Source organism: Coccomyxa subellipsoidea (genome assembly GCF_000258705.1).
Source record: "Coccomyxa subellipsoidea C-169, whole genome shotgun sequence".
Taxonomy (NCBI): Eukaryota; Viridiplantae; Chlorophyta; class Trebouxiophyceae; family Coccomyxaceae; genus Coccomyxa; species Coccomyxa subellipsoidea.
The window spans coordinates 570,244-596,552 of record NW_005178042.1 but is presented as its reverse complement, the minus strand read 5'-3'; the positions used below and the strand labels follow the sequence as shown (position 1 = coordinate 596,552).

Below are 26,309 nucleotides of genomic sequence, written 5' to 3'. Positions count from 1 at the left end.
TCTTTGCCTTATAAAGTGCAGGCAGGATTTTGTGCAGGACCATCCCAATTATTCATTGATGAACACCGTATTGAACAGCGGCACTGCCAGTCAAGACCAGTCACAACCAAGCTGCAATCAGCTGTGCAGCATCTTGATGTGGACCGGTCTGGAACATATGGCGCATGTGCAATTGCTGCGCTCCATTAAATAGCATTCTTTGCAAGACAGGCCTCCTTGGCTCCTTTTTGCATGCAGAGCACTCTAGAGGAGCTCGGAATGTCTAATGTCTGCCCTTTTAGAGAGAGTCAGAGGCCAATGCGACGTAATGTATGCGTGTAATGTCTCTATCTCATCTCAAGATTGCATGTTCGCTGTAGCTACAAGCATGCACGTCTTCCAAATTAATTGCATTGCAGGCCACTTCCCCATCGCAGCTTGAAGACAAAACCCGTACATAGGAGTTTGCAAGGCCTTTGTCATGCTGCTGGCCTTGTGATAGAACTAATCCCGGTGAGATTGTTCCGGTGCCTCTCATTCACCACTGCTTCCTACAGACTGAAGTCTGTCCCTAGACAGAGGTAGACATGTCCAGCGCATCACTCCTCGGAGTGGCCTCCCTTCTGCTCCTCCCAGCAGTGTGTGTCAAAGAGCGAGCATGCTCCCCACGGGAAGTCCTTGGTGCGGATGTGCATGTAGGGGTACTGGATCTGATCATGGTCGTGCTCGTGGGCGTGAGACAGGTCCCATATAGCAACTCCAACGCAAACTGGGATGGCTGCACAGAGCAGGACCCAGAAAATCAGAATAAAAAATTAGGCGAAATTATTATTTACATGCGTATACAAGCCAAAGTAGCTACAAGGCAACATTGAGCAAACGGCCAACTCCCCTCGAGGTTCTCAAGACTGGCACAAAGGGAAATCTGTACAGGACTACCAATACAACTTGTTGCCCTTTACAATAGAGAAATCAATCCATAATACTTATAGGAGATCAATAAATATAGTAAATGCTTCGTAGAGCTGACATGGTCACGCTTAGCCAACCCTACTGCAACTGATGAGAGTCCAGCTACATACCTGCAAGTGAGACCTTCTGCCAGAAATACATCTGCTTGATCTCCTCTTCATGTGAGACAGCGCCGGACATCTGTCGGATCTGCCTCAGCTGTGAAGGAGCCCTGCTGGTGAACCTCTGAAGCGCACATCTCGCTGCCTGCATTGCACCGTCAGGCACCTACAGTGCTGGGCCTCCTTGCTTCGTCAGCGACCGAAAGAAACCCACAGGGGGTGATAGCCAGAGCAGAGTTGTGGATGCAGATTAGTGGACGAACAAATTATCTTTGGCCCTCTGGCCAGCAGGAACGCCTGCTGAGACGCGCATAGGGAGAGTCCAAGATGTTTGGCGCACCACATCTGGCGCACCACATCTAACAATTTATAGAGATCTTTGGGTGGGGCCTGGGTCCTTCGGGATCCGGCTCCTCGACAATCATGGCAACATATATAATGGCTGGGCAAGGTGCTTCGATAGAGGCGGCCCTTTACAGTTAACGGCATCACCATAAACCACTGATCAACTGGGTCGGGCTTCAGCAGCCAGGCAACATCACAGAGGTTTCAATGAAAAGGATGTAATTAGACGAAATAATCGCCGGGCATAAAGCGACGCTTCAACAGAGGCGGCCCTGACAGCAACAATGTGGGTATACAAAAGTGGAGCAGACAGAGGCCAGGCGATAGCGGCTGGGAAGCATAACAATAAATTGATCTTAATGACGCAGTAGTAAGAATATCTAGGACGGCCACTCTTTGGTTGGGGCGGAAGAGGCAACAGCCGCCAGCCGCCATTACCAGTAAAAGAAGGATGCGACGGCTGTTTGCATCATTGTCTGACGCGAAGAATCGACCGCAATAATAGAAATGGCCATGAGACCTTTTACAGAACAAGCAGGTTTTGCGGTGTTGCGTTCTTGTGTGTGCCCTGCCAAACCCAGGCAGGATGTTCAGGGTCCTGGTCCAAACCTAGGACAAAGCGCGTACAAGCTGTATTGGGGCTTTTGAGGAGATCTCAGTCTAACCTCCTGCAGTTTTCACCTGATTGCAGCTCCTTGAACACCTGCCAGTCCAGGTGTGCCTTTGCAAACCACTCAGCTGTGCTCCTTGTGGGGGTACTTGATCCACAGTGCAAGTGCAGGTCTTAGGATCTGTTTGGTGATCTTGCATTGCTGGTTCGGTACGGGTCTACATGCTGCTGTGTAGTAGCTTAGCAATACAGGTGGCGGCAAGCATTGTGGGGCATTGGGTACCCCCCTTGCTTGTTTCACCGAGAAGCGCTGTTATTGCAAGGATCTGGGCAGTCTTTACAATGACAGCAAATGGCTGGACCTACCCGCAGCACGCACAATCTGTTTGGCCTGTGATTTGCGTCCATGTCCTGCCCTTAACTTGTCGCTGATTTGGACCGACATACATCCACAAGCAGCCTGCAGTCCTTTTTGGCAGTTGATACTTGTCTTCGTTCTGGGATGCATATTTTCGAGTATTCATGACGTGTGTGCTACTGATGGTTTGAGATATGTGGGACGCTTAATCAGCCCTGTGTGGCTGGAAAAAGTGTAATCTCTCTCTCTCTCTCTGGCGCACCACATCGCTTTCGTACTGGTTGTCACGGTCTTCCAGTTGATCAGGGTCGTTGGGGGAATCGAGTACCTCGCTCGGAACGTTTCTGTCACTTGTGCAACACTCAGGCCATTGGTGATGAACGGCATATTGTCTTTGAATGTCCTGCGCTTCATGATCTGCGTGCTAGGTATGACAGCCTGTTTAGGCCCTGTATTACCACTATGCGTCAGTTCATGTGGCAAGATGATCTTGTACAGGTGGCTCAATTTATCAGACTCTCATTAGGACGCGTAGACACTGATCTAGATACAGTGAACATCTAATCAGCCTTGTTGGCTGGCATGATGTAATGTTTCTCTCTCTCTCTCTGGCACGTGCAGATCTGAGACTATGCACCACCGATACAAAATGCAAATGGACATGCAGCAACAGCATTTGCTTACAATGATGTGCACTGCGGCCGCCTGCGGCACTGCCGCTACAGCTAGCTAGCCACAGTAGGAGAACACTGGGAAGGCTGAAATAAAGTGGCCGACATGCGCTGAGTTGGGCTGAAACAGCTTGGTTTCAGGTGTGTATCAACTTGATACTATCAAGGGGTTTTCAGGTTGCTTTGAGCGGTATTGAGTGCACTTCAGAATGTTTCAGATGCATCACATATGTGACATGTAAGAGCTGAACTTTCCTGACGAGCTCGAGGGCTCAAGCCATGGCCAGGCCTAAAGCTAGCTTACAATTGTCTGCGGTTGTCTGCATTACATGTAAGTTGATCAGGTAAAATATTCGAATGTGAGGATTCCTTTTCCAGGCAGTTACAGGCACACAACACCACCGTTACGCCGGCACACACAAAAAACAACCAGTAGCCTCAAAGAACTTGACTCGAATTCCACAGGCAACAGATCCGGTTAAGTGATGCGCAAAACACATATGAAGGTAGTCTACATTATATCAATGCCATCAACAGCAACGCCCTCACCACCAGTACAAGGTGAACATATCTGCTCAATCACCCATCACCCCACATGCTCCTGTAAATCTCTCTTCGAAAACCATCTCTCTTCAAAAACCAGTCAAGGCACTTGAAATGGGCGGAAACTCTCATATTGTACAGCTGCACAAAATTGCAGCACACATTCTCACAATCAACAGCTCACTGCTTGACCGCCCAGAGGAGGTTGCCCAGTGTGGCAGGGTCGGTGGGATAGGAAATGACATCCTTCAGCTGCTCCACTGCATTCGGCAGGCAGCCCACATCTATGAACAGGATTGCTGGCCGATCCTGTCACAGCACACCACAGCCTAAAAATGAGAACAACATGCAGGACTCAGGAACTCGTCACATCAGGGGGTGCCATTGCAAAAGCCACTGAGGACAATTTATATGCTCTAAGAATGGGTTGCATACAGGCATGGCTGAATTTCACCCTCATTGATGCCAGGAATGTCGATATGAAGACTGCCCGCACAGAATCATTCAAGGTTTGGCAAATCATGTGCAGTACGTGACTATTGCAGGGGGGCTGATCATGCAGACATCAGACACACCTGGATCATTGCATCCACATAGGAGGTGGGCAGATCGCGCTGGATTATGTCGTAGGCACTGCCCACCTGCGTCTCCAGCTGATCCGTGGTCCTGGCAAGGAACATCTGCGGTTGCAGCGCTACCATGCTCGCCACATTGCACCCCGGCAGCAGCCTCTGCGGCAAAATTCAGGACCAGGAATAAGCCCCTGTCACCTCCCAGCAAGCACTGTTGAACTGAAGACTGCCCTTACACGATTGCCAGCAATAAACCCTTCGATGTCACGCATGAAGATGTATCTGATGGAATTCTCATGAAGTGCAAGGGCACGTGAGATCCGCAAAGGACAGGATGCTGGGCTTCTTTGACCGGGCGATGTGTTAGAAGCAGTACCTTGAGGCAGAGCAGCCGGTTCATGACCTCGGCGACGCTGACATCAGCGATGCCCGGCCACCGCTGCACCACCTGCCGCAGTGTCATGTCTGAGCAGGCCAGCACCCTCAGCAGCTGCTCCCAATGCTGCGCTGAGAACGTCCGCTGCAGGCACACCCAGGAGAATTCATGCGGGAACTCATGCGGTATTTCCGAGATTGCATTGTCCTCCATCTTGAGCGATAACTGACATGCAGATGACACTGAACCGGGTGTCTTGTGGAGGATCAGCCGACTGAGCATCCATCATTGCGGGACTGATCAAGAAGTGCATTTGCAAGGGCCCCCACCGTGATCATGCGCGCATTCCTGCTGTGGGGGTTAGTGGCGTTGGATGCCCATGTCAGATGGACGTTACAGGACCCCAAGTCGGCTGCGTCTTGCATTGTGGTGAAGAATGCCCTTATTCCATGTTGGAGTCCTCTGTGGGGGCGCCTGGATCTACACCGCCCTGCACAATGAAGGTTCCAAGAAACTTCAGTGTGACAGCGGGCGTCTGTGACATGTGCATCACACTCCACAGGCCGTGAATCCGAATGAAACAGATCTCTGGATTCAGAGATTTCAATGATGTCCATCTTCAATTTCAAGTCTCAGCGTATACGTGATGGAGGTAGATGCACGTCGCGGCGCTGAAAAAGAAGCTAGGGGGCTTCACAAACACCTTCAAATCTCTGCTGACGAAGACGTGAGCTGATGGAAGGAATGGGGCTCGCCGAAAACACGGGTCCTGAATGCTGAGTAGTAAGAGCATCCATGTGTGCAACTCCACAGTGTCACATTTAAATTCGACAATTGCACGCCAATAAATTTGCCGCCACTTCTTGTGTTGAACGATTGGATCTGCAAGACAGATGAAGCGTTGCAGTAATTGCTGGGCTGGGATGGCCTAGTGATTGTCAATGACTTGAAATTTTCCTCTTTATACGCGCGTCTTGACACAAACTGCTCAGATGGACATACAAGAAGTCTCAAGGTTGTATAGATTCAATGCGCTGTTCTATAGCCCATGATCTGAATTGGAGATCATCCCAAATCAAGCAAATGCATCTGCTGACCTGGCAATGCCTAAGTTTAGGCACGAGCCCCCTTTGAGACAACGCATTCGTGTGCACTAGCGCAATATCGCAATTGTAGAATTGTTGGGATGCAGCATTAAGCACTGTTTCTCAAGCTTGCAATCTAATTAGGGGTGAGAAGTATACCTGATTTCTGCAGTCGCCTCGACAAGATCTTACGCTGCTATATTGGTGACACGGGATTACCTAGCTCCTTTGGATGGTAGATCTTGGTCGAATACAGGCAAGCAATCTCACAATCCATTGTGCGCTTGAGAAGGAGTTGAGTTGAGAATACTGGTATTGCAGTACTAGCCTTTTCCGCAATACTTTTCCTCACAAAGAAACATTCGACATCTTGTGAGCTTTAAGAATAACATTACTAAAACCAACAATGACTTATCTATTGATGTTGCATTCAGCTTCACTTTAGAATACTTCTTCCAAGCCACTCCCTACAACATCACAAAGTTGACCGAACCCCCAATCTAACACTCTATCATGCGCCTCAACAGAAAGAACTAAAGGAGATCGACCGCGATAGGACGTCAGGCGTGACTGTGCAGCTCACTGGCAGCAACCTGCAGAGGCTCACTGGTTTCGTTGAGGGTACATCCCCCTCTCCTCACTTCCTGCACCTCTTGTCATCAAACAGTTGTTGCTGATGACGTTGTCACGTACACGACGCTTTTATGGGAACTTTATCTGCAATGCTGAATTGCCTCATCCCATCTCCGTTGTAGGCCCCAGGGACACGGCCTATGAGGGCGGGTACTTTGTGGTCGACATCCAACTAGGCACGTCCCACACCTTATCAGCTCTGCTGAACCGCCAATGCACCACCGCTGCTGCTGCAGCTCTGCTACAAAGAGCTCTGTAGCAGCTCTTTAATGACATGCGCTCTGCCATGCACTTTGTGCTGCAGTAATGCAGAACCTTGCCATCATTCTGCAGCTGTTGCTTTCTTGGATCCAGACTTTTGCATGACCATCTTCAATCAGTTTTCAGTTATAAAGAGGTAATTTTCCAAATATGGACACAAGCTGAGCATTTGGGGGCATGTGCTGGCACAGATGACCAGTACCCCTTTGTGCCGCCCAAGATGCGGTTCAGAAGCAAGGTGTGGCACCCCAACGTGAGCAGCGCCAATGGGGCGATCTGTTTGGACATTCTGAAGGACCAGTGGAGCCCAGCGCTGACCCTCAAGACTGCGCTGCTCTCCCTGCAGGCCCTGCTGTCCTCACCGCAGCCAGATGACCCCCAGGCACGCCCCTTGTGCCTTAGCGCGGATGGTGATGAGAGATCAGCAGCATACCGAATTTCAGCCCTGCACAATGGACAGCGCAGCGCTCAAATCACTCCAAGTAATTTGCGATTGTGGATTCATATCCGAGGGACACTATCCACCAAAGTGCAAGTCAGCCTGTTGGCTCTAGTAGATTATATGGATGGGTGCTCCTCAATGATGTCTGGGTGCTAGCAGGGCACGCAGTGTTTGCTGTGCATTACTTGTGCGGGCACAGAGATCTGCAGCATTGGCATGATTGCCCTTCCTTGTGTTGGTGCAGGATGCAGTGGTGGCCCGGCAGTACCTGACAGACAACGCCACATTCCAACGGACTGCTCGCATGTGGACAGGTGGGGCCCTGCAACCTCTCACTGCTGCTTTACTATCACACAACTGCTTCACTTGTACTACTAATCAATTTGCAATTTCAGCTGCCAAGCATGCATGTTGACATATGTCAGCCTGACATTGTCAGACCCCAGCTGAAGACTCCTGATAGACCCATTTGGCAAACGCAAGACCAAATTATGCTCAGGACTGTGGTAAGTGAAGCTTACACAGTCACTGCTCTGGCGGCTGCTGAGATTATGGTGTTAGTGCTGCGCAGAGAACTTTGCGCACAGGTCACAGGCGGCGACAGAGGATGAGAAAGTGCTTCGGCTGGCTGACATGGGGTTTACTAAGGAGGCTGCCAGCGTGGCGCTGCAGAGCGCGCATGGGGATGAGAACGCTGCGCTAGAACTGCTCCTGACTGCTGTATAGCATGAAAATTCTGATGGTGCCTGCCTCCTTAGAGAAAGAGGAATCCAGACATCAAAGATCCCTCTTTGTATCAACAATGCCAAAGATGCTGACTGGCAGTCACAATCTGAGGGGTGTTTATTAGGCAGAGCTCACATGTGACATTTTTGGAAGTTGTGCCAGGCAATGTTGCAACTGTCCATGGAATGGAGACAGAAAATAACAAGCATTGCTACATGCTGATGTTGACGTCAACAAAGTGATCAAACTATTTTGGCAGGGCTCAGCGTGCGACAGTCAAATCTAGAGAAATTTTTAATGAGCACAATTTGGTACTTTGGACAGCTTGCATGCTGGGCTCAGTACTGAGGGACCCTGGCACATGGAAGTGACTAATGAGCTTATAAGCTTTTTCTCAGACAAGACAGCAGGAATTCTGCTGGTCAATGTTCCCATGAGCCATGGACCAATGTGTCTGTCTCTGCATGTCATGACGCTCATAGTCCCAGCAGATCTTTTCATGACACGTTTTTTACATGGGATCATGCTTTGGATATATGCACATACAGCAGCACAGCCTTCCTACACTATTTGGTTTCTTTGGAGCAGGTCCTAAGCTGATAAACACAAGTCAGAAGTAGAAGGAGTCATCAGAATATAGAAGGAAATGGATGGATACTGAGCATACCACATTAACACACTGCACAAGAAACACAGGTCGGCTGAATGACTGTTGACAACCATGTGAAAAGAATCAGCTCTTGACCAGCACGAGATAAGAATTAGCATTTCAAGCTTCCAAAGAAGGACAATGCAACGCTGCAAAAAATGAAAAATGATGTTTTGACTCCTGCTCAGCTTTGTCAGCTCCTGACAGACTGTTTGCTCAGCCCCGGCCACCAGCAGGCATGTCTATCAGCTGCCATCGGCAACTTCATGATGTTTATTGCACCTCCTTGAGACAAGACTCCCAGCTGCAATGGCATGCTGGCACCAGCTATTTCACAAACCGGCTGCAGTCTTGTCACTCCTCGAGAAGGCTCAGGGACTTGACCGCCAACGATGAATCGTCCAAGCATGGGATATTATTTGAACTGATAATCACCGTTCTGACTGAACACCACAAAGACAGCTGGCAGAAATTTCTGTCAGACACTTGCGACATGGACCAACTGGACAGTCCAAAGACTCTTGCCCTGATACACAGCCGATCACACCATGCTAAGACATCTTCTGACATCCCAGATTCTAGTCTTCTATTGACTGCTCCCATTTTTCCGCGCATGCCCATCACCATTCACCAATCTCTTGACCATTTGTGCCTCAGCTCTCCAGTGGCATCCAAACCCTGGTTAACTCCCTCGCTCAGGCCTTGCCGGGAGGGGTGATGAGGCGCAGGGTGGTGAGGTGGCGCATGTTCTGGTGGATGAACGCCTCGTCCAGATGGGGCACGTCCTTCCACTGTGTGTATGCGGCCGCCCTCTTGCGCAGCTGCGTGGCATCGTACCTGCAACACAACAGTTTCATCAGTCGACCAGCCACCAGCGGCCATCCAGGTAGTCTCATGTCAAATGCATCACAGTGCTGAAAACTGATCGGCTGCTCAGTCAGACATCCTGATGGGAGCCAGGAAAATTCCACTGGAACAACCCCACAACATGACCAAACGCGTATGCAGCGAAGCGATTGGGATGAATGCCCTCCTGTGCACATGAGTGACGCCGCACAACCTTCCCTCAAGCAACAACAGCTTACTCGCACTGAAAATATGGGGCAGTGCTTCACTGCAGCTTCAGGGCAGGTGGTCTGGTGGTACTTATATTCACAGTCCCTCTGTCAATCACACCCCCCTACAACGTGATGCTATTGATGTCTATACAGATCAAAGATCACAGCGCTGAGCAAAGCAAGGGAGGGAACGGCGCTCACTTCGTGCCGCTGGTGCCGGATGCCGGGCGCTCCCATTGGTAGATGATGGGCAGCGGCGACTGCTGCTGCCGCGTGTGGTCAAGAGCCTCCAGCGCTGCCTTGAACTGCGCGTACCACTGCTCATATGGCGCGATGCGATTAACCTGCAAGAAGCCCAAAAAGGACCATTTAAAGGGTGTTTTGATAGCACGTAAGGACAAGGCATGCCGCACAAAACTTGAACCTTCACTGCAAGCCTTGCAACGTTATTTGTGAAGACCCCAGAAAGCATAAGACATGCTTGCCCTACAAATCCCTTCAAGCAGCCTTGAAAGGCACTTTACATGAGGGGCCACCATAAGTTGAGAGTGAACAAAGCAGCAGCACGCAACATGCAAGCATATCAGGCAGGTAGGGCAGTGTGTTGGCAGCGGTCACAGGTGCGACAGGTCGGATGACCAAGGGTGACGTGAGGGGATGACTAAGCAGGTGGCTAGGTACATGTGACTCACCGGGTAGCCGGCGCTCTCCGCCCAGTCGACGATGCGGTCGAGGGATACGCCGTCGCTCCAGTGGGGATTGACCACATGGTACGTGTCGAAGCCGCTGCGCTCGGCCGCCGTTGTGGCAGAGATCACGCCTGCTCGCGCAAAGACATTCGCACATCATCGACACGGCTTCTTCTTGCATGTGGTGCAGGAACGCTTGTGATGCAGGTATCCATGAGAAGGCAGATTTCGCAGCATCAACCCCAGCTAGATAAGAGCCATTTAGCTTGCAAAGAATGCACAAACAATTCTCAATGGCATGCATCCCCATAAGCAAGTCCTTCAACCCCAAAAGTCGCAAAGTAAATTACCCCATTTTTGTAGTCGAGGAAGCTGGAGAATGGGCACTCACCGGACACGAAGTCGATGGGCATGCCGTCAAAGTGCTCCTCGGGGCCGTGGGGCAGGGTGTAGAAGGACTGCGGGGCGATCCCCGTGTAGGCAATGCCGCACAGCAGCCGCGTGAAGAAGTCGGTTGGGTTGATCTGGCCCAAGTAGCTGGTGTGCGACAGGATCATGCCGCAGCGGAAGACCTTGACGGGAACACCCCAGCGCTGGTGCAGCTCCTTGAGAAGCACCTCCACCGCCCACTTGCTGCAGCCGTACCTGCACGGCACATTGTGCGCACGTCAGGTGTCACAATTAACAAAGTGATTCTGTGTGAGATCCTGAATGCATTTCAGCTGTACCAAGCTATTTCTGAGCAATGCAGCAATCCCAGCTGAATCATGCCCAGGCTATGCTTTAAAAGCATGCATGTCAAGAGAAAACAGGAGCCCGAACAAAGCTAAAACCAAATGCCAGCACGAGACAGCAAAAGCCACATCGGAGATATACCCACGCATGCCATAGGCGGATCGGGTAAACCTCCCGTGTGGGTACTGCTGCCTCATTTGGCAGGATTCACACACAGTGCTGCACAGGAACATTCGCACATTCCCGCGATATGTGAAGGTGGGGAAAAGGGAATTGAAGTGCACACCCGATGGCGTAGCCGCCGTCGCCCGGGTGCACATCACACAGAGTTGGACCGTCCTCAGCCTCAGTCACCGGCTGTGGGTGGTCCAGGCCTCCCACCACTCCCACACTGGAGATGAATGTCAGCGCCTTTCTGCGCTTTGCCAGAGCCATCCGCATCACCTGACACGCATAAGACCGCCGGCTCAGTATGCTCACCAAGGCGGCTCTTTTACCTCTTGTCATATTTATGTGAAAGCAATTGCAGAAAGAAAGAACATACAGAAACTTGCACATATGTGAAACGCTGATGCCGATCCTGATATTGTGGCCAAGATAACTCTTTGTGATACTTTGCGTAACATCATTCATGCTAACACTAAACCCGCATACCAACAGTGATCCTACAACTGCAGCTCAAGAGTTGAGCAAAAAAGAAAGACAGCTTCATGCCTTTGCCAGTGCGGTCCTGTAGAGCAAATATCAAGCAGGGCTATTCTGGATGAGACAAGAAAGAGGTTCCAACCTCCACGCTGCCGAGCACATTGGGCTCAAAGAGCTGCTCATAGGAGTAAGCGTGGTTGACCAGCGCGCCGTTGTGCACGATGGTGTCCAGCTCAGCGCACAGCGACTCATACACCCCCTGGCTCAGGCCCAGCTGCGGCTTCGCCAGGTCGCCTGCACATGCGCGCAAGCTGTCAGCACATGCCGTTGGACCACCAAGCCTCCTTGAAGGGACCATATGCTTGCAGATGACTCGCAGCATGCAGGCCATGTCAGGGATGTTTAGCAAGCACTGCAAAGCGCCACGTGCTTCTTCTGATGATCTTTTGTTGCCGTCTCCAACAAATTCCATCTCATGTGTACAGAATAGTCTCAAGAAAGATCGTGCATGTGAAATGTGGTGGAAAAACATGGCAATGCAAGAGCTACCATACTTGTTGCAGGAGGCTCAAATCCAAGGAGGGGAGGGAGGGCACACCTGCATAGACGGTCAGATGCTTGCTGAGGGTGTCATAGCGCTGCAGCAGGGTCGCGTCACCGCTGTCAAAACCGGCGCGCAGCCGCTCAGCCGCCTTCTCATCGCTGCTGCCGCGCACTATAGCCACCACACGGCCTCCATTCCTGCTCTCAGACCATGCCATGTCAGAAACAAACGCTGCCCTGCTGCATGTTCTTAGATCTGGAAGCAAACCTAGCATGCAAGCTTGCAGCTGTTGCACTGTTGGGATCAACACACAGGAGACATGTCACCAGAACGCAAGCACAATATCCACTGCAAACGATACAGACAAATGCTTTGCTTTGCAGCTGAGAGGGTGCTTGTGCTATGAGTCATTCGTCTTATCACGTATCTTTTGTCCTTCAAAAAAGGAGTTCATGGTGCGAGAGGCAAAGCGTAGAGTCATGAGCAGGGATCACACTTGTCAGAACCGCGCTGCAGCAGGTCCAGCAGCAGGAAGCGGCCGAGGAAGCCGTTGGCGCCGGTCAGCAGCACGTGTGTCGGCCGCGCCGGCAGCTCGGAGGCCGGGGCGGCCGCGGCGGCCGCGGCCGTGTCAGCTTCTGATAGGAACCGGTCCAGCTTCAGGTCGGCTGCCTTGATGTTCACGCCATCGCTGCCGTGGATCGACTCGAACGTGATCCCTGCGCTCGCGTCGCCGCTGCAAGGGTTGCAAATTATGTCAGCCACCTCTCTTGCAAACACAGTAATACTCTTCTCAAGGTTCAAAGCCTGCACATGGGGATCAGACCAACTAGGTCACATAAGGAGCACCAGAGATTTTTCATGTCACAAGCACAGCCAAGACATCCTTTCCAAATGACAGTGCATAACATATGACAGAAGCTTCCATGTGCACAGCGGCTGCGGAGTCATTGTGAGAACAGGCAGACAAAGAAGAGGTTGTTCCAAGAGCACAGCGTCTGCGAGGTCATTGCAAGAGCAGGCAAGACAAGTAGTTGCATGTTCCTGACTGCTTCACATGACTTCGCCTGCTACACAGCTGCTCTACAGGGATGACTTGATGGAATGTGTGATTCTGACGCAGCACTGATGAGGAAGTTCCCTGACCTGACGAGTTCGTGGACGCGGTCGGCGATGGCCTGGAGGGAGTGGGAGTGGTCCAGCACAAAGGACACCGGCAGGTTGACGCCGCAAAGCTCGCCCACGTAGCGCGCAAACTGGATCGCCGCCAGCGAGTCACCGCCCAGCTGCGCGAAGCTGCGCGAAGCCACGTCCGCCATGTCCTCCTCCGCCAGTCCCAGAGTAACCTCCAGCGCCTGCAGCGCGCCAGAACAGGCAGAGTTAGTCATAAGGCAGATTGCAGCGCGCCAAAAGAGGCCGGGATAGTCATCAGGCAGATAGCAGCGTCAGACCCTCAGCGCACACAAACAGGTGAGTAAATAATAAAACCCAGTCAAAACGCAGACGAGATCAGAGGAGACAAGGTAATTCCTGACCATTCCTGCAGAATGTGGCTGATTTGTGCATTGTGAGGCGTACTCTGACTCTCAGAAACGAGAAGGATTCAAGAGCATGAGACAGACTGGTGAAGTTCCTCAATATCCTTATTGCCATGACAACCAGCCAAATGCTTTTAATCAACTCTCTGTATTGAGCTCTGAGCATGCCTTACAACACACAGGGCACGAGGCGCCCGCCTCAGCCACACGCCCCTTTCAAGTCCAAGAGTCAACAGAGGAAAAGGATGAGAGAGTCACCTGCTTGATACGGTCCTGCACAGATGCATCCTTGCCCTCCTTCATGGCGCGCAGTCTCTCGCGCAGACGCTCCTCCAGGGCCGTGTAAAGGCCCTCCAGCTCCGCCTGGTACCTGCAGCAGTCCAATAGACCCCCCATAAACACCAGCAACATGCACACATTTCCTGACTGCAACAGTGCTCTCAATTTATGGTGTGCATTGTGTAGAGACCAGCAGTGCCCTCTGCTGAGAGCACCAGGAGTACGCGTGCAAAGAGAACCACTTTGGTGCCAGTGCAAACTACTTGTACCACCATGCACCCTCTGAGAATCGTTGCAAGCACAGTCCAGGTAGCCCACAGCAAAGCAGCCCCCCCCGGAGGCGACTTCAAGATACTGCAGCCACACACTTTCTCAAGGACCCGGCTCGATAGGACTGCTAGACATGCTTGTGATATTGCTGCAGAAAGGAGGAGGCAGACAATGGAAGTCTAGGCTGCGTGAAAGAAGCAAGCGCACCCCGAAGACAGGTTTTCCAGGCACCAGAAAACAACTCCAGCCCCATGCAAACCTGCAGAAAAATCCAAGGCTGAAAGCTTCAGGGGTCGCACCTCTTCTTGAGCTGGCCGCGGGCGGGCTTGGCGGAGTCAGTGAGCAGGTGATTGTCCTTGGAGAAGGGGCGCATCTCCACTATGAACTCGCGCGGGATCTCATACCCCTGTAGTGCCTTGCGTCGCGCCACGTCATCCAGCTCTGTCCGCAGCGCCGCCCTCAGCTTGCCCGCATCCGCACACGCTCCGTTCTCTGCTTTCAAACACAACAGGACTAAGCAATCTTCGATTCACCCTGCTGTAGACAATTACGTGCACACAGCATGCTTTAAAAGGCCTTGTCGACCAGCTCTTATTATATTACGATCAGCCCAAGACAGGCGCTTGAACTACTGTAACGTGCCAGCCAAGCACATGCAGTCATACACCTTCAGATGCCTGACATTGCCCTGCCAGAAAATAAAGTTCCCAATTGAGAAAGCATCTTTGGTGCTCTGTAAGCTCTTACAAAGTACTTCCAGTGCCTCGCTGGTGAGAGACATCATGCATACATGTGCATGATCTCCAGGATCACAGTCATTATTGCAGAGCCAAAAGCACCGTGCCCCAACCCATCGCATGTGCAGCCATGCCTGACTTGCATATTTAGCAGGACATGCAATACTGTCACGGTGAGGAGCGCGCACCGATGTGGGGCACGACGACGGCGACCAGGTAGGCACGGAGGGAGTTCCCGTAGATGTACATCTGGTGGATGAGCTTGGAGTTGCCCACATAGATCTCCTCCAGCCGCGACACGCTCACGTACTCACCCTGCGGCCACAGCGTTTACACAACTCGGCCATATTCGCACAAAGGCCGCAGCAATCCAACATGGGTATGCATGTAAAAACGACCATGCACTTCTGAGTTTGACATGTAGAGGCCGGTGATCTCCCTCAACGCCTCACTAAAAAAGAGACCAGCTTACAATGAAGTAGCAGAGGATCTTGCCACAATGCAGTATGAAGAATGGCAAGAATGGCAAGTGCCATTCAGCCCGCAACGCACGTATGTGCCCTCTCATGGAGTGTAATAATAGCAGGGCGGCACCTGTGAGAGCTTGATGATGTTCTTGACGCGGTCCAGCCAGATGAAGGTGTCTGCATCGCGCTGCTCCACCACATCCCCAGTCTTCAGGAAGCCCTCCTCGTCAAACAGATCCGCTGTTGCCTGCGCGCATGATAACCCCTTCAAACCTTATCCCCTCTCTGCAGCAAACTCTTTTACCTGCAATTTTCTATTGTATTCATCCCTCTAATGCAGATGCAACCCCTTGCACACCTTTGGAAAATGCGTTAAAAGCTCTAAGGTTTGCCTCGACCAGGTATGCCATCCTATGAAACATGCATCCAATGGGCATGCTGAATATCCAGCCAGTACTGATCTTGGGCTGCACTGTGGTCGTTCCTCAATTGGCTTCATTTTCTTCAACACGATTCTTGGTCTTGATCTGTGCAGAGGGCAAGCAATGTACTGTACCTCAGGATGTTTGTAGTAGCCCGGGATCATGCGCCGGGTCTTGATGCGCAGTTCTCCGCGGGGGAAGGGCTTGTCCTTTGTGGTGTAGCCCAGCTCTGGCACATCTACCAGCTTGTACGCCGGCACATAACTGAATGCCACAAAAGCACGCCTTGTTCAGAACAAAAGCGCTGCAAACACTTTTTTGAAAAGATGCAGCAAACAAACAAGGAGGGATTGTTCCCAGTGCTTCTGCAGACTCTGCATTCTCCTCTCAACAAGGGCCTGCTGCACGGTCTTAGCCTGCGTCGCTTTACACACTTGACACAAACTGCCATGCTGATTGTATGCCCCAGAAGCAGCTGAGCAGCTGTTGACTTACCCCGCTGTAATAGATTTGATGCCTTGCAGCATACTAGTGTCACCAGTAGTGATGACCGCTCTGAGATGATACAAAACACAACAATTTATCACAGTTGCATGTGCCTATTGAAAGAGGCTACACACCTGGGTCCTTAGGACTTGAAAACGTGTAATAAGAATAATAACACACCTATGCTGGATCTTGTTGTCGAGCATGATCATGCCGCCCTCTGTGGAGCCGTAGCCATTCACTGGGGGGAAGCCGAGGACCTCCTCCAGCCATTGGATCACATCTGGGGACGCTGGCGCGCTGCCAAAGGAGCCGGTGAAGAGGCGGCCACCCAAGTCCACTTCCCTGAAGCGCTTGATCAGGTCCTGCTTATTGAATGCGGGTGTAAGAAATTGCAGGCATGCTGTTGAATTTGAATGTGAGGAAAAATACGTTCACTGACTTGAAGCACTTGACTGCGGTCCCTTCTGTTCATAGGGGCAGTCTACACGAGGATCAGCACAGCCCTGAGAGTCTAGATCATCCTACCAGCACTTCAGCAGTCTTGCTAACACTTCTTGAAATGGAATATCCCTGCTGTCTTTCCATTGGAACTGACGGACGGGGAGAATCATTTCTTTTCCTTTCCCTCATCACAGAAACAATTTTAGTAGGCAGCTGACCTGGCGTTGCTGCGCGCGCTCGGCCTCGCTGGGGGCTGGCGGCAGGCGGTCGAGCTGCTCCACGAATCTGTCGTGCAGCATGTTCATAATCCGCGGAGGGAACATCGCCTCCGTGGGACGGATCGTCGCCAGGTCATCGAAGAAGGTCGACATGTCGGTCGAGCGCACAAACCAGTTCTGGCCTCCGGTGAGCAGGCACTTGAGCAGAGTAAATCTTCCCATCAAATGGTTTAAAGGAAGGAAGCCCATTATGATGGTCGGCAGCTCCGGCGCATCTGTGGGCATCGAGTTCTGCGCGGAATAGAAAGCAAAAAAATGCAATCAGCAATCTGCACAACGTAACCACGCGCTGCAACAGAAGGAAAATGCAGTCAAACATAAGTGCACACTGCCGACAGACTTCTCTTAGAAAATAGACATGCATGCGGCATGAATTAGCAGCACACACATAGACAGATCTGCCAGTGCTGACATGTCTTCCTATGGTGCTCTCGCATGTATCACTCGCAGCAGCAGCGTTGCACTGGTCTTACCACAAAACATTCCAATATGCATGGAGAGCATACAAGCTGATGTGTCAAGAACCCACCTTGAGGAAGTCAAAGATGAGGTGCTCGGGGTACTCGGCCCCCTTGGGACGCCCAGAGCTGCCCGAGGTGTACATGAGGTTTACTAAGGGGTCCGCGGGCCGCCCATCCCTGCCGGGGATCACCAGTGCGGGCTGCTTGCCGGTTGCGCGGCCTGCCGCCAAAACTTCGTCGATGGTGGTCAGCTTTGCGCCTGCCGGCAGGTTGGCCTGCATCTCCGCGTAGGCTCCCGAGGATGTCACGGCGTCCGTGGAACTGCGCAGAAGAATTCAAATGTGACTGTAGCTATCTGGAATTCTAATGTGCATGCCATGGAGCAGCCTAAATTGATGATGTCCTAGATGGAGTCCCTGAGCACAAGTAGTTACCTTGCGCCTAGCTGCCCCTTGCCCCCCATGACATCACAACCTGGATCGCCATTCCACTCAGATCATAAAACTAAAGTACTTGGTGGGCATGATGACCCTTTGAAAGCAGACTTTGACTCTTGCATCTTGCCGCATTGTGCTCCCCCAACGATCAAATGCTTTGCCCCACTTTTATCCACAACCATATTGCCCCTGCATGATCAGATTGGCCTGACGCAAGCATGCACCCTTGCATGCTGCAACCCACACTGATGACACTACAAAGGCAAGCCGCAGCCAGATGCCACTGCACAGCCAGACTGCCCTGACCGAGCATGCACCCTGGCATGCCGCAGCCCCCAGAACGAACACCACGGAGGAATCTGGCAAACACACCTGTCCATGACAATGACGGCCTTCACGCTCGCGCAGCCGCCGATGACCGGTGCAATGGCCGCAAGCTCCTCAGCGCTGACCATGAGGCAACGCACTTCAGCCTCGTCAATGATTGCGCGCACGTCCTCTGCCAGGATGTTTGTGGGCAGGGGGACCATGACCCCCCCAGCATGCAGCGTCGCCAGATCAGACACCACCCAGTCCACGCTGGCAAACCCAGAGATCCCCACAAAGTCCCCCGGAGCCACGAATCCCAGCGCTGTCCAGCCCGCCACCAGCGCCTGCGAGGGATGACGTAATCTTTATGTCAAATTTATGCAAGGTAGGACCGCTGCCTTCCCACCTGCTCCAGCAGCAAGCACAGAGAGGCAGAGGCGTCCATTACAGGACAGGCACTGTCACTTTCTTGTTGACCTAGAGTGGCAAAGGTTAGGGATGGAATTAAGGGTGTTCAGATGGAGGTGCGCCAACCTGAATGCGCTCCCAGACTGCTCCATAAGTCACAGTGTGGAAGGTGGACTCTCCCGGTGTGCAGGCGCCGAATAGATCGCGCGACGCATACTCCTTGAACATGGCCGCAATAATCTCAATGCTGGTGTTCCCCGCATCCGTGATCCGTTGAAGTGATTTCCTGTTCAGACCACCATTGCATCTTCCTGTTCAGCTTCAGCTAGCGACTGATGATTGGGATGCTTACACCACTGGATTGCAAAGGAAAATGCCTGGGAAGTTGAAGGGAGCAACGTCTACACACAGATGGTATAGCTCTACGTATGTAGCTAGGGAAGTTAGCATGCAGAGTGGTGTGTAGCATTGGCACCTGTCAAACTTGGCCGCCTGCAGCTGGGGGTCTTGCTTGATGACTTCGCGAGCGCGGGCAAGCCTCTTCTGAATGACATTGTTAGTCTGGTTCTGGCCGTTGGACATCTCCCAGTACTGGGGGCCGCCTCCATTGACCTGAGGTAGTCCTCCGTTCTCTGTCATGTTGTGAGATCTGTTCCTACAAACAAAGTGGTGAGATTTGGCGGGTCTTCAGCACGCTCCTATTCTGCTGTGAATCGTCAAGGTGTACTCCACTGCAGAGGCCGAGGCCGATAGGATATGGAAACTATCGCTGGTCCAGCCAGGTGCTTGTTCATGGCACCTTCGACCCTCACGAAAATTGCAGAAGGATCACACATGCCCGATACTTCGGTAGGGGGTATGCATTTCGCTTATCAAACAGATGTACATATCCATCACCATACCTGCAGAGGCCGACTGCCTCTTAGACAGGTTTCGACTCTCAAGGATCCAGGCGTGTGTCACTTCACGACAATGTAGACATTTTTCTCGGAGAAAGGCACGAGACATCTGACTTTTTTCTAAACTCTGGCACCAAATGTGCTAGCGTACCGCTAATCAGCACTGTCGTGAGACGAGGATGCCTAAGCAGAGCAGTGTTGTCTGTTGGTCGTCGTGTGCTTGGCTGAAGAGGGATCGCGAATTGGTTCGCAGGACACTTGGATCGTTTGTAATTAATTAATATGGAATGTTGACTGAGACGGGGCAAAGCGAGGATTATAAGCCGGGGTGAAGTTGATCGTCTCGTTGAGCCATTACCAAAATTTACGAGAATGACTCAGGGATCGAGGGCAGCTGCCGCGTCACCGGTCGTAGCTGCCACTGCAGTCTTGCATGAAAGTTGGAGGTGCAGCTCCAGCTTCATGAAATTTAGGTCACAAGGTGTACCAGGAACAAGCTAGATCCCCTGAGATTCTTGTCATGCTGTCAGAGGTCGCTCCAGTGGAGTGACCTGCAAGCTGATATCAGCCCTGCAGCTGGTTCATCATGATCAGCCCCCAACATATCAAATATTGCAAGATTCGAATTCGGGCTCTGAAGATATGGTGTCATCGACAGTATCAATGGAATTTTTGCTGCATCATCAACGTTGCTTCAGTGTTCTTGCCAGTTGCGCATGCCCAGAGGGATATCTGGGGCAAATACATCAAAATTTATATTACAGCTGCAGGACTGTCCACAACACTCCAGAGTCTGCAAAACATCCCAATGAACGACTGACCTTGCAAAACAGCCTGCAGATAGCAGGTGTGTGGACTAGAGGCCAAGATCGGCAAGCACAGTCAGGAGGCGCTCATTCTAGAAGCAATGCAACACAATAAGCAGAACACAATATGACACTAGCAAGACTCTCATCAAACTGTGTTCCGTAAAGCAAAGAGCTGGGAAACTGGCGAGGCCAAGACACGTCCAAACCCCGCTAGGAAGTTGCAAATTCTAAGAATAGCAGTGCGGTCTATGGATTTGATGACTCTGGTGGCAGCAAAAGAGTCTGCCCAAGATATATACAAAATACTGTCTTATGACTTTCGAAGCTACATGAGTCGGAATTATCAAGGACTGTGTGTGTGTCAGGAGTTCCTGTACAAGCTGAGTGACACAGCATGATCCTGCCAATGCTGCCATGCAAATGACACCAGCACAGTCCCTCTTGCTGGAGGACGACTTCTCTGATTTGGCTGAGACATTCATAAGGGGACAGCACTTATCTCCCATAGCTGCTGCAGATCCCTCCAGCAAGAGCTGGCGGGCATCCAAGCAGCAGGCGCTGCTTTTTTTCTGGCAGCATGCGTCATGCTTATTGAATCTCCAGACTCCACTTCCCAGCTGTGGGCATGCAACCACCCAACTCCTCACTCCTAGGCAAGGGTGTCTGACAGAGGATCATCCCTGGTGTGGGAGTCAGAAGCCAGTGCCTCCCTATAGAAATCCAACGCCTGCCCTTGGCCGGCTCAAAATCCCTTGGGGCAGCCCCGAAAGAATCATAGACCCCAACAAAATTGGTTACTCATCACCCTCCTGCCCTCAAATAGGAGTGTTCAACACACGCTGCTTCAGCGTGACAGCGGCGGCTCCCAAATGAGCCGCCATCCTCCTCAGTTTTCGCCAAGCTCACATCACACCACTTCTCCTCACTCCCACCTGAGCGGCCTACTTCCAGGCTGAGCACATGCTCCATTCACTCGGTGAGCCTGTCAGCTGCAACAGTGGCGGCTGTGGCGCCAGCAAGCTGCCTTGTTCTTCGCCGAGCAGACACTGCATTCACTTGGCAAATTTCTGAATGGCCACAATTGCCGCAGAGGCACCAGCAAGCATCCATCATGTCTTGTTGCAAACCCCTTGCTGCTGTCATTTGGCAAGTCTGTCAGTGATGGCTCCCATAGGAGCAGCCTGGGTCCTCAGCCGAGCAGACGCTGCAGTCACTTGGCGAGTCGGTCTGCAGTGACGGTGGCGGCGGAGGCGCTGGGAGGAAGCAGGAGCTTGGCGGGCTTCTTGATGGCGGCCGGGCTGGACGCGCGCGCGAAAGCCATGGGCAGGCTGAGGTATTTGCGCCACTTGGGCACGTACGCGCGCTTGGTGAAGTTATTGTACCCGTTGCGCTCTATCGCGTCCAGAATTTGCCTGCAACACGACTCACAACCGTCAGCTATCGCATCACAGCTTCAAAAGGGACCGTTTGTTGGCATCAGCAGCACTTCATGCACCTGTAGCCTGCTGGCAGCTGTCAGGGCACCACAGATATCCATCCCAGCTACAGTAATGTACATTTCGTCACACGAGCATCAGTTTTCAGTCCTTCATTAAGGGTTCAGCGGAAGCAGAAACAACCAAGTGCACCAGAAAATGAGCTCAGAGCATCGCAACCCGCACCGCACGTGCACCAAAAGACATATCACAGCGCCGGCAGAACGAAAAGTTGTATACTGCATTTCTAAACTCAAATTCGATTTTTCGCCGGGAGGGAACGCGCCTGTACAGGATGAGGGCAGACCATACAGGCCAGCGAGCGTCGGTGTCCAAGTGGTCCACCCCGGCCTCGGCGTCGGCGAAGCACTGCCGGGCGCGCGCAATCTGGAACTTCATGAAGCGCTGCCACCTGTCGTCTATGCGGCCCGTCGTGCTGCTGAACATCCCCGACAGCACCTGCGCGCAGAATCCACTCATAAATTTGAACACCATTTCAAACCCACATTTTGGGTTTACAGCACAAATCCTTTGCACAAGTACAGCGCTCACTAGTTTCTGCCATGAAGGGAGGAAACCACAATACACACACATTGTGTATTTACTTCCTTCATGCTAGGAATATAAGCTGTCAAGGAGCCGCTTGATCCTTTAACTGTCCTATTTGCACCAAGCATCGATTGCCTCATTTCCACCACAATTACATCAACGCTGACACCACCACAGCAGGCAACTTGCGCAGCATGAGAAGGAAATCCAAGAGGATGTCCTTCAGTCAAGCTATTCCTTCTGAAGCACGCACAATGTTGATTCGAGAAAGAGTGACATAAGGGTGAGTCATACCTCGGCCTCGCTGATGCCGAACATGTCCAGCTCATCGCGGGGCACGTAGATGCGGTTGCGTTCGACTGCGTCCTCTCCCACATCGCGTAATATGTTAGTCAGCTGGTTGGCTGTGCCCAGCGCCAGCGCCGCCCTGTGCACCGCCTCCATCGGGCCCTGCGCAGACACACCCTTTTACTACAATTTATTTATTTACCTTTGCACAGTCCACGGAGCAGCCTTCCAGACATCCAGCTCTTATCATCAGCCAGCACGGCAGGCACAGCTCACTCCAGAAGATGCCCGCCTCTTGCAAGCTTGCACAACGGCGATGCCAGTTCAAAGACAAACAGCACATGGCATGCCCAACCTCGTATGAAGCTCACCGCAAACGACCTTATCACCACGCACTACAGCAACACCGCAGGATAATGTGGCAATGGTGCTGAGCATCATACAGCAGGAGAGCCCTGCACATTGCGGGAACTACAGCGGTGTAGTGTAGTAGGTAGAGAGCAAACGCATGCGATCTCCCGCCTCTCAACTTCAAGACGGCTCCTCCAACAGGGCATACAGGTCCTTGCCCTAACAAGTAGAACCCCTGTCCAAGAGGAGCCATGCTGGCAGGCCTTGTGTTGCTGCTCACCGTGTAGGAGGGGTCCACGCCCATGACTGGCGTTGTCATGAGTCCCACAGTGCCGGCCACCTTGTAGCAGTACTCGTACAGCTCATCGTATGTGTCATAGCGCGGCTTCACCAGATCCATGCGCATGCCGTCTATCTGCGCAACAATCAGCAAGGCAGATAGTGAGAGCCAATCAATGAACTTAATGACCGCTGAGGCCAGTATGACCTGTAGGTGAAGCATCCTATTATATGGTATGCATCAGGTATGCGAAGCCAGGCCTACCAATAAATGCCAGTCGTGTGCCCCGCTTTGGTGCAAGCACTGGAAAGCCTTGTAGTTATCAAGATTCATGATACAGCAACACATGCGCCCAGTCAACCCCGAGGGACTGCTCGAGGATGGCAGACCAAAGTTTCAAAATTGTCAAAATGTCCCAGCTATAGCTGACTACAACCCTTTGTCAGGAGATTTGTCAGCAGTTCAGCGAAGATACCCCCTTACTCATTTGTGGACATAATACGTGGAAGACAATAAGCGCTCAGGTACAGGGCGCAGGAGTCCAACAGTAAGGGGGAATGCGCGAGTCGCGCACCATGTCTCTGAAGGGCTGGATGGAGACTGGGAAGTTGGAGATGGTGGCTGTGAGGGCCGCATCATATACATCGTATGGCCTGCCATCGAATAGCTCCTCTAGCCTCTCCTCCCACCTGTCCAGCTCCTGCGCACATGCACCAAAATGACTCAGCAAGGCATATTTAGCAAGCAACAGAGGCAGCCTTAGTCACCTCTCACATATGTTGCGCTCTCCCGCATGATGTATCTATGGAAAGATAAGACCTGACAGGATCTGGTTTGCATGACCAGACGTGTCCTGGGTGACTCTTCCATGGATCCCATAAAAAAGCAATCCCCCAGATGATGTATCTAACGTCAGCTCAAAACCTGACAGGATCTCGGATGCCGGACTCAAATATCCCATGGCAAAGGTTCACATGCAGTTAGGGAAGCCTGAGCCACACATCTAAAGGCACTGGGGAGGCCAGCGCCACTCTCAGGAATTGCGCCGTGGATGATGCAAGAGGATGCCGGAAGAGTCATGCACTGGTGACTCACCCTGGGGTTCATGCGCGATGCATTTGGGCCGTCCACAAGCTCGTCGGTACGCCTGCACCAGACATAGATGGCCCAGATGGCGCGCGCCTTCTCCGGGGTCATCAGCTTCGTCCCCTGCGCAATGTCCCACTCACCCTCAGCCCCAGCCTTCCACCTGCATCTCATCCTTTGCATACTTGCTTGATAAGAGTCCTAGTAAATGGGGATCGGAGCTGTGCTTAGGCATGGACACACTAGCTGCTCCAAAATGTGAGAGATTTGCGGGCTTCCTTGAAGAAGCAAACGATTGATCATGCATGCACCTCCAGAGACTGTGTAAAATGGGCACACAGGAGCAGTTGTTAGGTGTAGTAGAAGACATTTGGATTTCTTGTGGAGGACACTTGTAATCACAGAAGGGAACGCCAGCGCACCAGGTAGAAGGTTTTGGCGTAGTCACTGGTGATGTTGCCGCAGCGGAGGTACGCCTGCTCCAGGCCGCCAGGCGCCCACCTCGAGGGAAGCTGCAGGCCTTTTGGGTGCAGCTTCCCCCACTCTATTGTGGCCCACATCGCCCTATCCTCCACCTCCTGCAGTAAATTCCAAACAGCCACATGAGCGCCAAATTCTTGATCTTTAATTTCAATGACCTGATTTGCAGAATACAATTTGTGCTTGAGCAGGAGCATTGGCAGTGTCAAGAACAGATGTGGTCTAGACCTCTCTGTTCCAGAATGTGACTGCAAAGCATGACCTTGTCAAGGATAGCAAGCATGGAGAGGCAGCAAGAATCGGGAGGCTTGCAGGGGGTGCAGAAAATGCTGTTTGGAGGACAAAAAGAGCAGATGGAGGGCATGGAAGGCAAAAGCACCTTGCCCGACAGCCGCTGCTGGCCCCCCTCTCTGCGAGGGGAACCCCCATCCCCACCAGGCGCCACTGTCACTCGTGGCCCTGTCGTGAGAGTTGCTCTGCATGGGGCGCCATTATTCCGCCGCCTGCTCCTACGATGTGTCCTGTATGACAGGACAGAATTGTTGATGAGGAAGCAGATTTACATGTCAGCGCGCAGAGCAAAATTAGGGATAAGGATGCTGTCGGGCAGCAGTGGGCTTGCCTGACAGCACCCCAGGCCAATGGACCTGCATGACCAGCAAGGCTAGAGCTGCTGTAATATTGCACCACTTGTATCACATCTCCTACAGCACCCTTTTATTAAGAAACCTTCAGCTCCATGCACAACACAGTATATTCCAGAGCAATACAGAGCCGAGCGGTCCCCACTAAGGCGGTATCCACGAACTTGTGGATAGGAGAGCATGTGTGTGAATCTACAGCTATCATGTGCTGCCGGAGGTAGTCAGTCCTCCCCATGTCCCACTAACATCCTTAAGTGTTCTCCTCTGCCCATAATGGTGTCTTGCGGTCCTCTGTCTGGAATTTGCACCACTGCGATGCTCCCTATGCCTGATCGAATGCTGGCAGGCTCCTTGATTCTGGATACATCTCTTTCTGTCCCCAGGTTTCCTCTGGGAGGCATGGGCGTGTGTCCACAACCACTACCTTGCTGCCCGGCGGCACCTGTGGTGAAATGAGGTCGAAATGCGCAGACTGGAATAAAAATTCGAACCTGAGCAAAGGTTTTGGTGAGCTGAACCAGCAGGCCTCCTCGTGACCAAGGCTCCCCTCTAGCGCACGGCCACTGAAAGACGCCTGCATAGCGCCAGATGCCGCGCACTCTTCGTTGACACTGCTCTCTCCTGTGCACGGTGCCTCCTTACGTTCTGCTAGATCTAGGTGAGTGAATGACGTCCTCGGATGCCCTCTTCGGCCTTGGCTGAAAGGATCGGGACCTGGTGAAAAGCGAACTGAAAGCGGATTGGCTGGTGATCGACGCACTTTTGCGGCACTCGGGGTATCGTGGCCTGCCCTGTCTACGGATTCTGTGCCACCCTCAGTAATAGGATGATTCCAATGTGCCACACCCCCAATCTTGAGGCCTGATTTGCACTCCAGGACAGCACTATTGCATGCAGCACATGCCAGGAGATGGTTCCAAT

General features: G+C 52.1%; 5 protein-coding genes across 5 annotated transcripts; 1 reads left to right on the top strand and 4 right to left on the bottom strand.

Moving 5' to 3' along the window:
- Positions 1-43: 43 nt before the first annotated feature.
- Positions 44-1,280, bottom strand: COCSUDRAFT_52086 (hypothetical protein). The gene is made up of 2 exons (XM_005651630.1): positions 1,062-1,280; positions 44-757 (listed from the first exon to the last, which is right to left on the bottom strand). Exons 1-2 carry the CDS (start codon positions 1,201-1,203, stop codon positions 579-581), a joined length of 321 nt encoding a protein of 106 aa, XP_005651687.1. The 5' UTR covers positions 1,204-1,280; the 3' UTR covers positions 44-578.
- A 2,042-nt stretch (positions 1,281-3,322) lies between these two features.
- Positions 3,323-4,630, bottom strand: COCSUDRAFT_52085 (hypothetical protein). Its single transcript, XM_005651629.1, has 3 exons — positions 4,528-4,630; positions 4,155-4,310; positions 3,323-3,888 (listed from the first exon to the last, which is right to left on the bottom strand). Exons 1-3 carry the CDS (start codon positions 4,612-4,614, stop codon positions 3,760-3,762), a joined length of 372 nt encoding a protein of 123 aa, XP_005651686.1. The 5' UTR covers positions 4,615-4,630; the 3' UTR covers positions 3,323-3,759.
- Positions 4,631-5,709: 1,079 nt separating this feature from the next.
- Positions 5,710-7,986, top strand: COCSUDRAFT_52084 (hypothetical protein). The gene is made up of 6 exons (XM_005651628.1): positions 5,710-5,868; positions 6,140-6,233; positions 6,368-6,421; positions 6,698-6,888; positions 7,193-7,262; positions 7,520-7,986. The coding sequence occupies exons 1-6, from the start codon at positions 5,845-5,847 to the stop codon at positions 7,672-7,674; spliced, it is 588 nt and encodes a 195-aa protein (XP_005651685.1). The 5' UTR covers positions 5,710-5,844; the 3' UTR covers positions 7,675-7,986.
- Positions 7,987-9,018: 1,032 nt separating this feature from the next.
- On the bottom strand, positions 9,019-19,166 carry COCSUDRAFT_45744 (acetyl-CoA synthetase-like protein; the record flags this gene model as incomplete). The annotated part of the gene is made up of 20 exons (XM_005651627.1): positions 9,019-9,160; positions 9,583-9,725; positions 10,074-10,201; positions 10,462-10,715; positions 11,092-11,249; positions 11,593-11,744; positions 12,049-12,191; positions 12,491-12,727; positions 13,138-13,346; positions 13,788-13,899; positions 14,378-14,570; positions 15,004-15,130; positions 15,410-15,529; positions 15,839-15,968; positions 16,371-16,555; positions 16,853-17,143; positions 17,442-17,694; positions 18,183-18,463; positions 18,654-18,813; positions 19,003-19,166. The coding sequence occupies 20 exons, from the start codon at positions 19,164-19,166 to the stop codon at positions 9,019-9,021; spliced, it is 3,582 nt and encodes a 1,193-aa protein (XP_005651684.1).
- Positions 19,167-21,422: 2,256 nt separating this feature from the next.
- COCSUDRAFT_52083 (chloroplast phytoene synthase precursor) lies at positions 21,423-24,824 on the bottom strand (the record flags this gene model as incomplete). Its single annotated transcript, XM_005651626.1, has 7 exons — positions 21,423-21,647; positions 21,997-22,169; positions 22,554-22,709; positions 23,179-23,313; positions 23,753-23,878; positions 24,274-24,387; positions 24,687-24,824. 7 exons carry the CDS (start codon positions 24,822-24,824, stop codon positions 21,446-21,448), a joined length of 1,044 nt encoding a protein of 347 aa, XP_005651683.1. The 3' UTR covers positions 21,423-21,445.
- Positions 24,825-26,309: the final 1,485 nt, after the last annotated feature.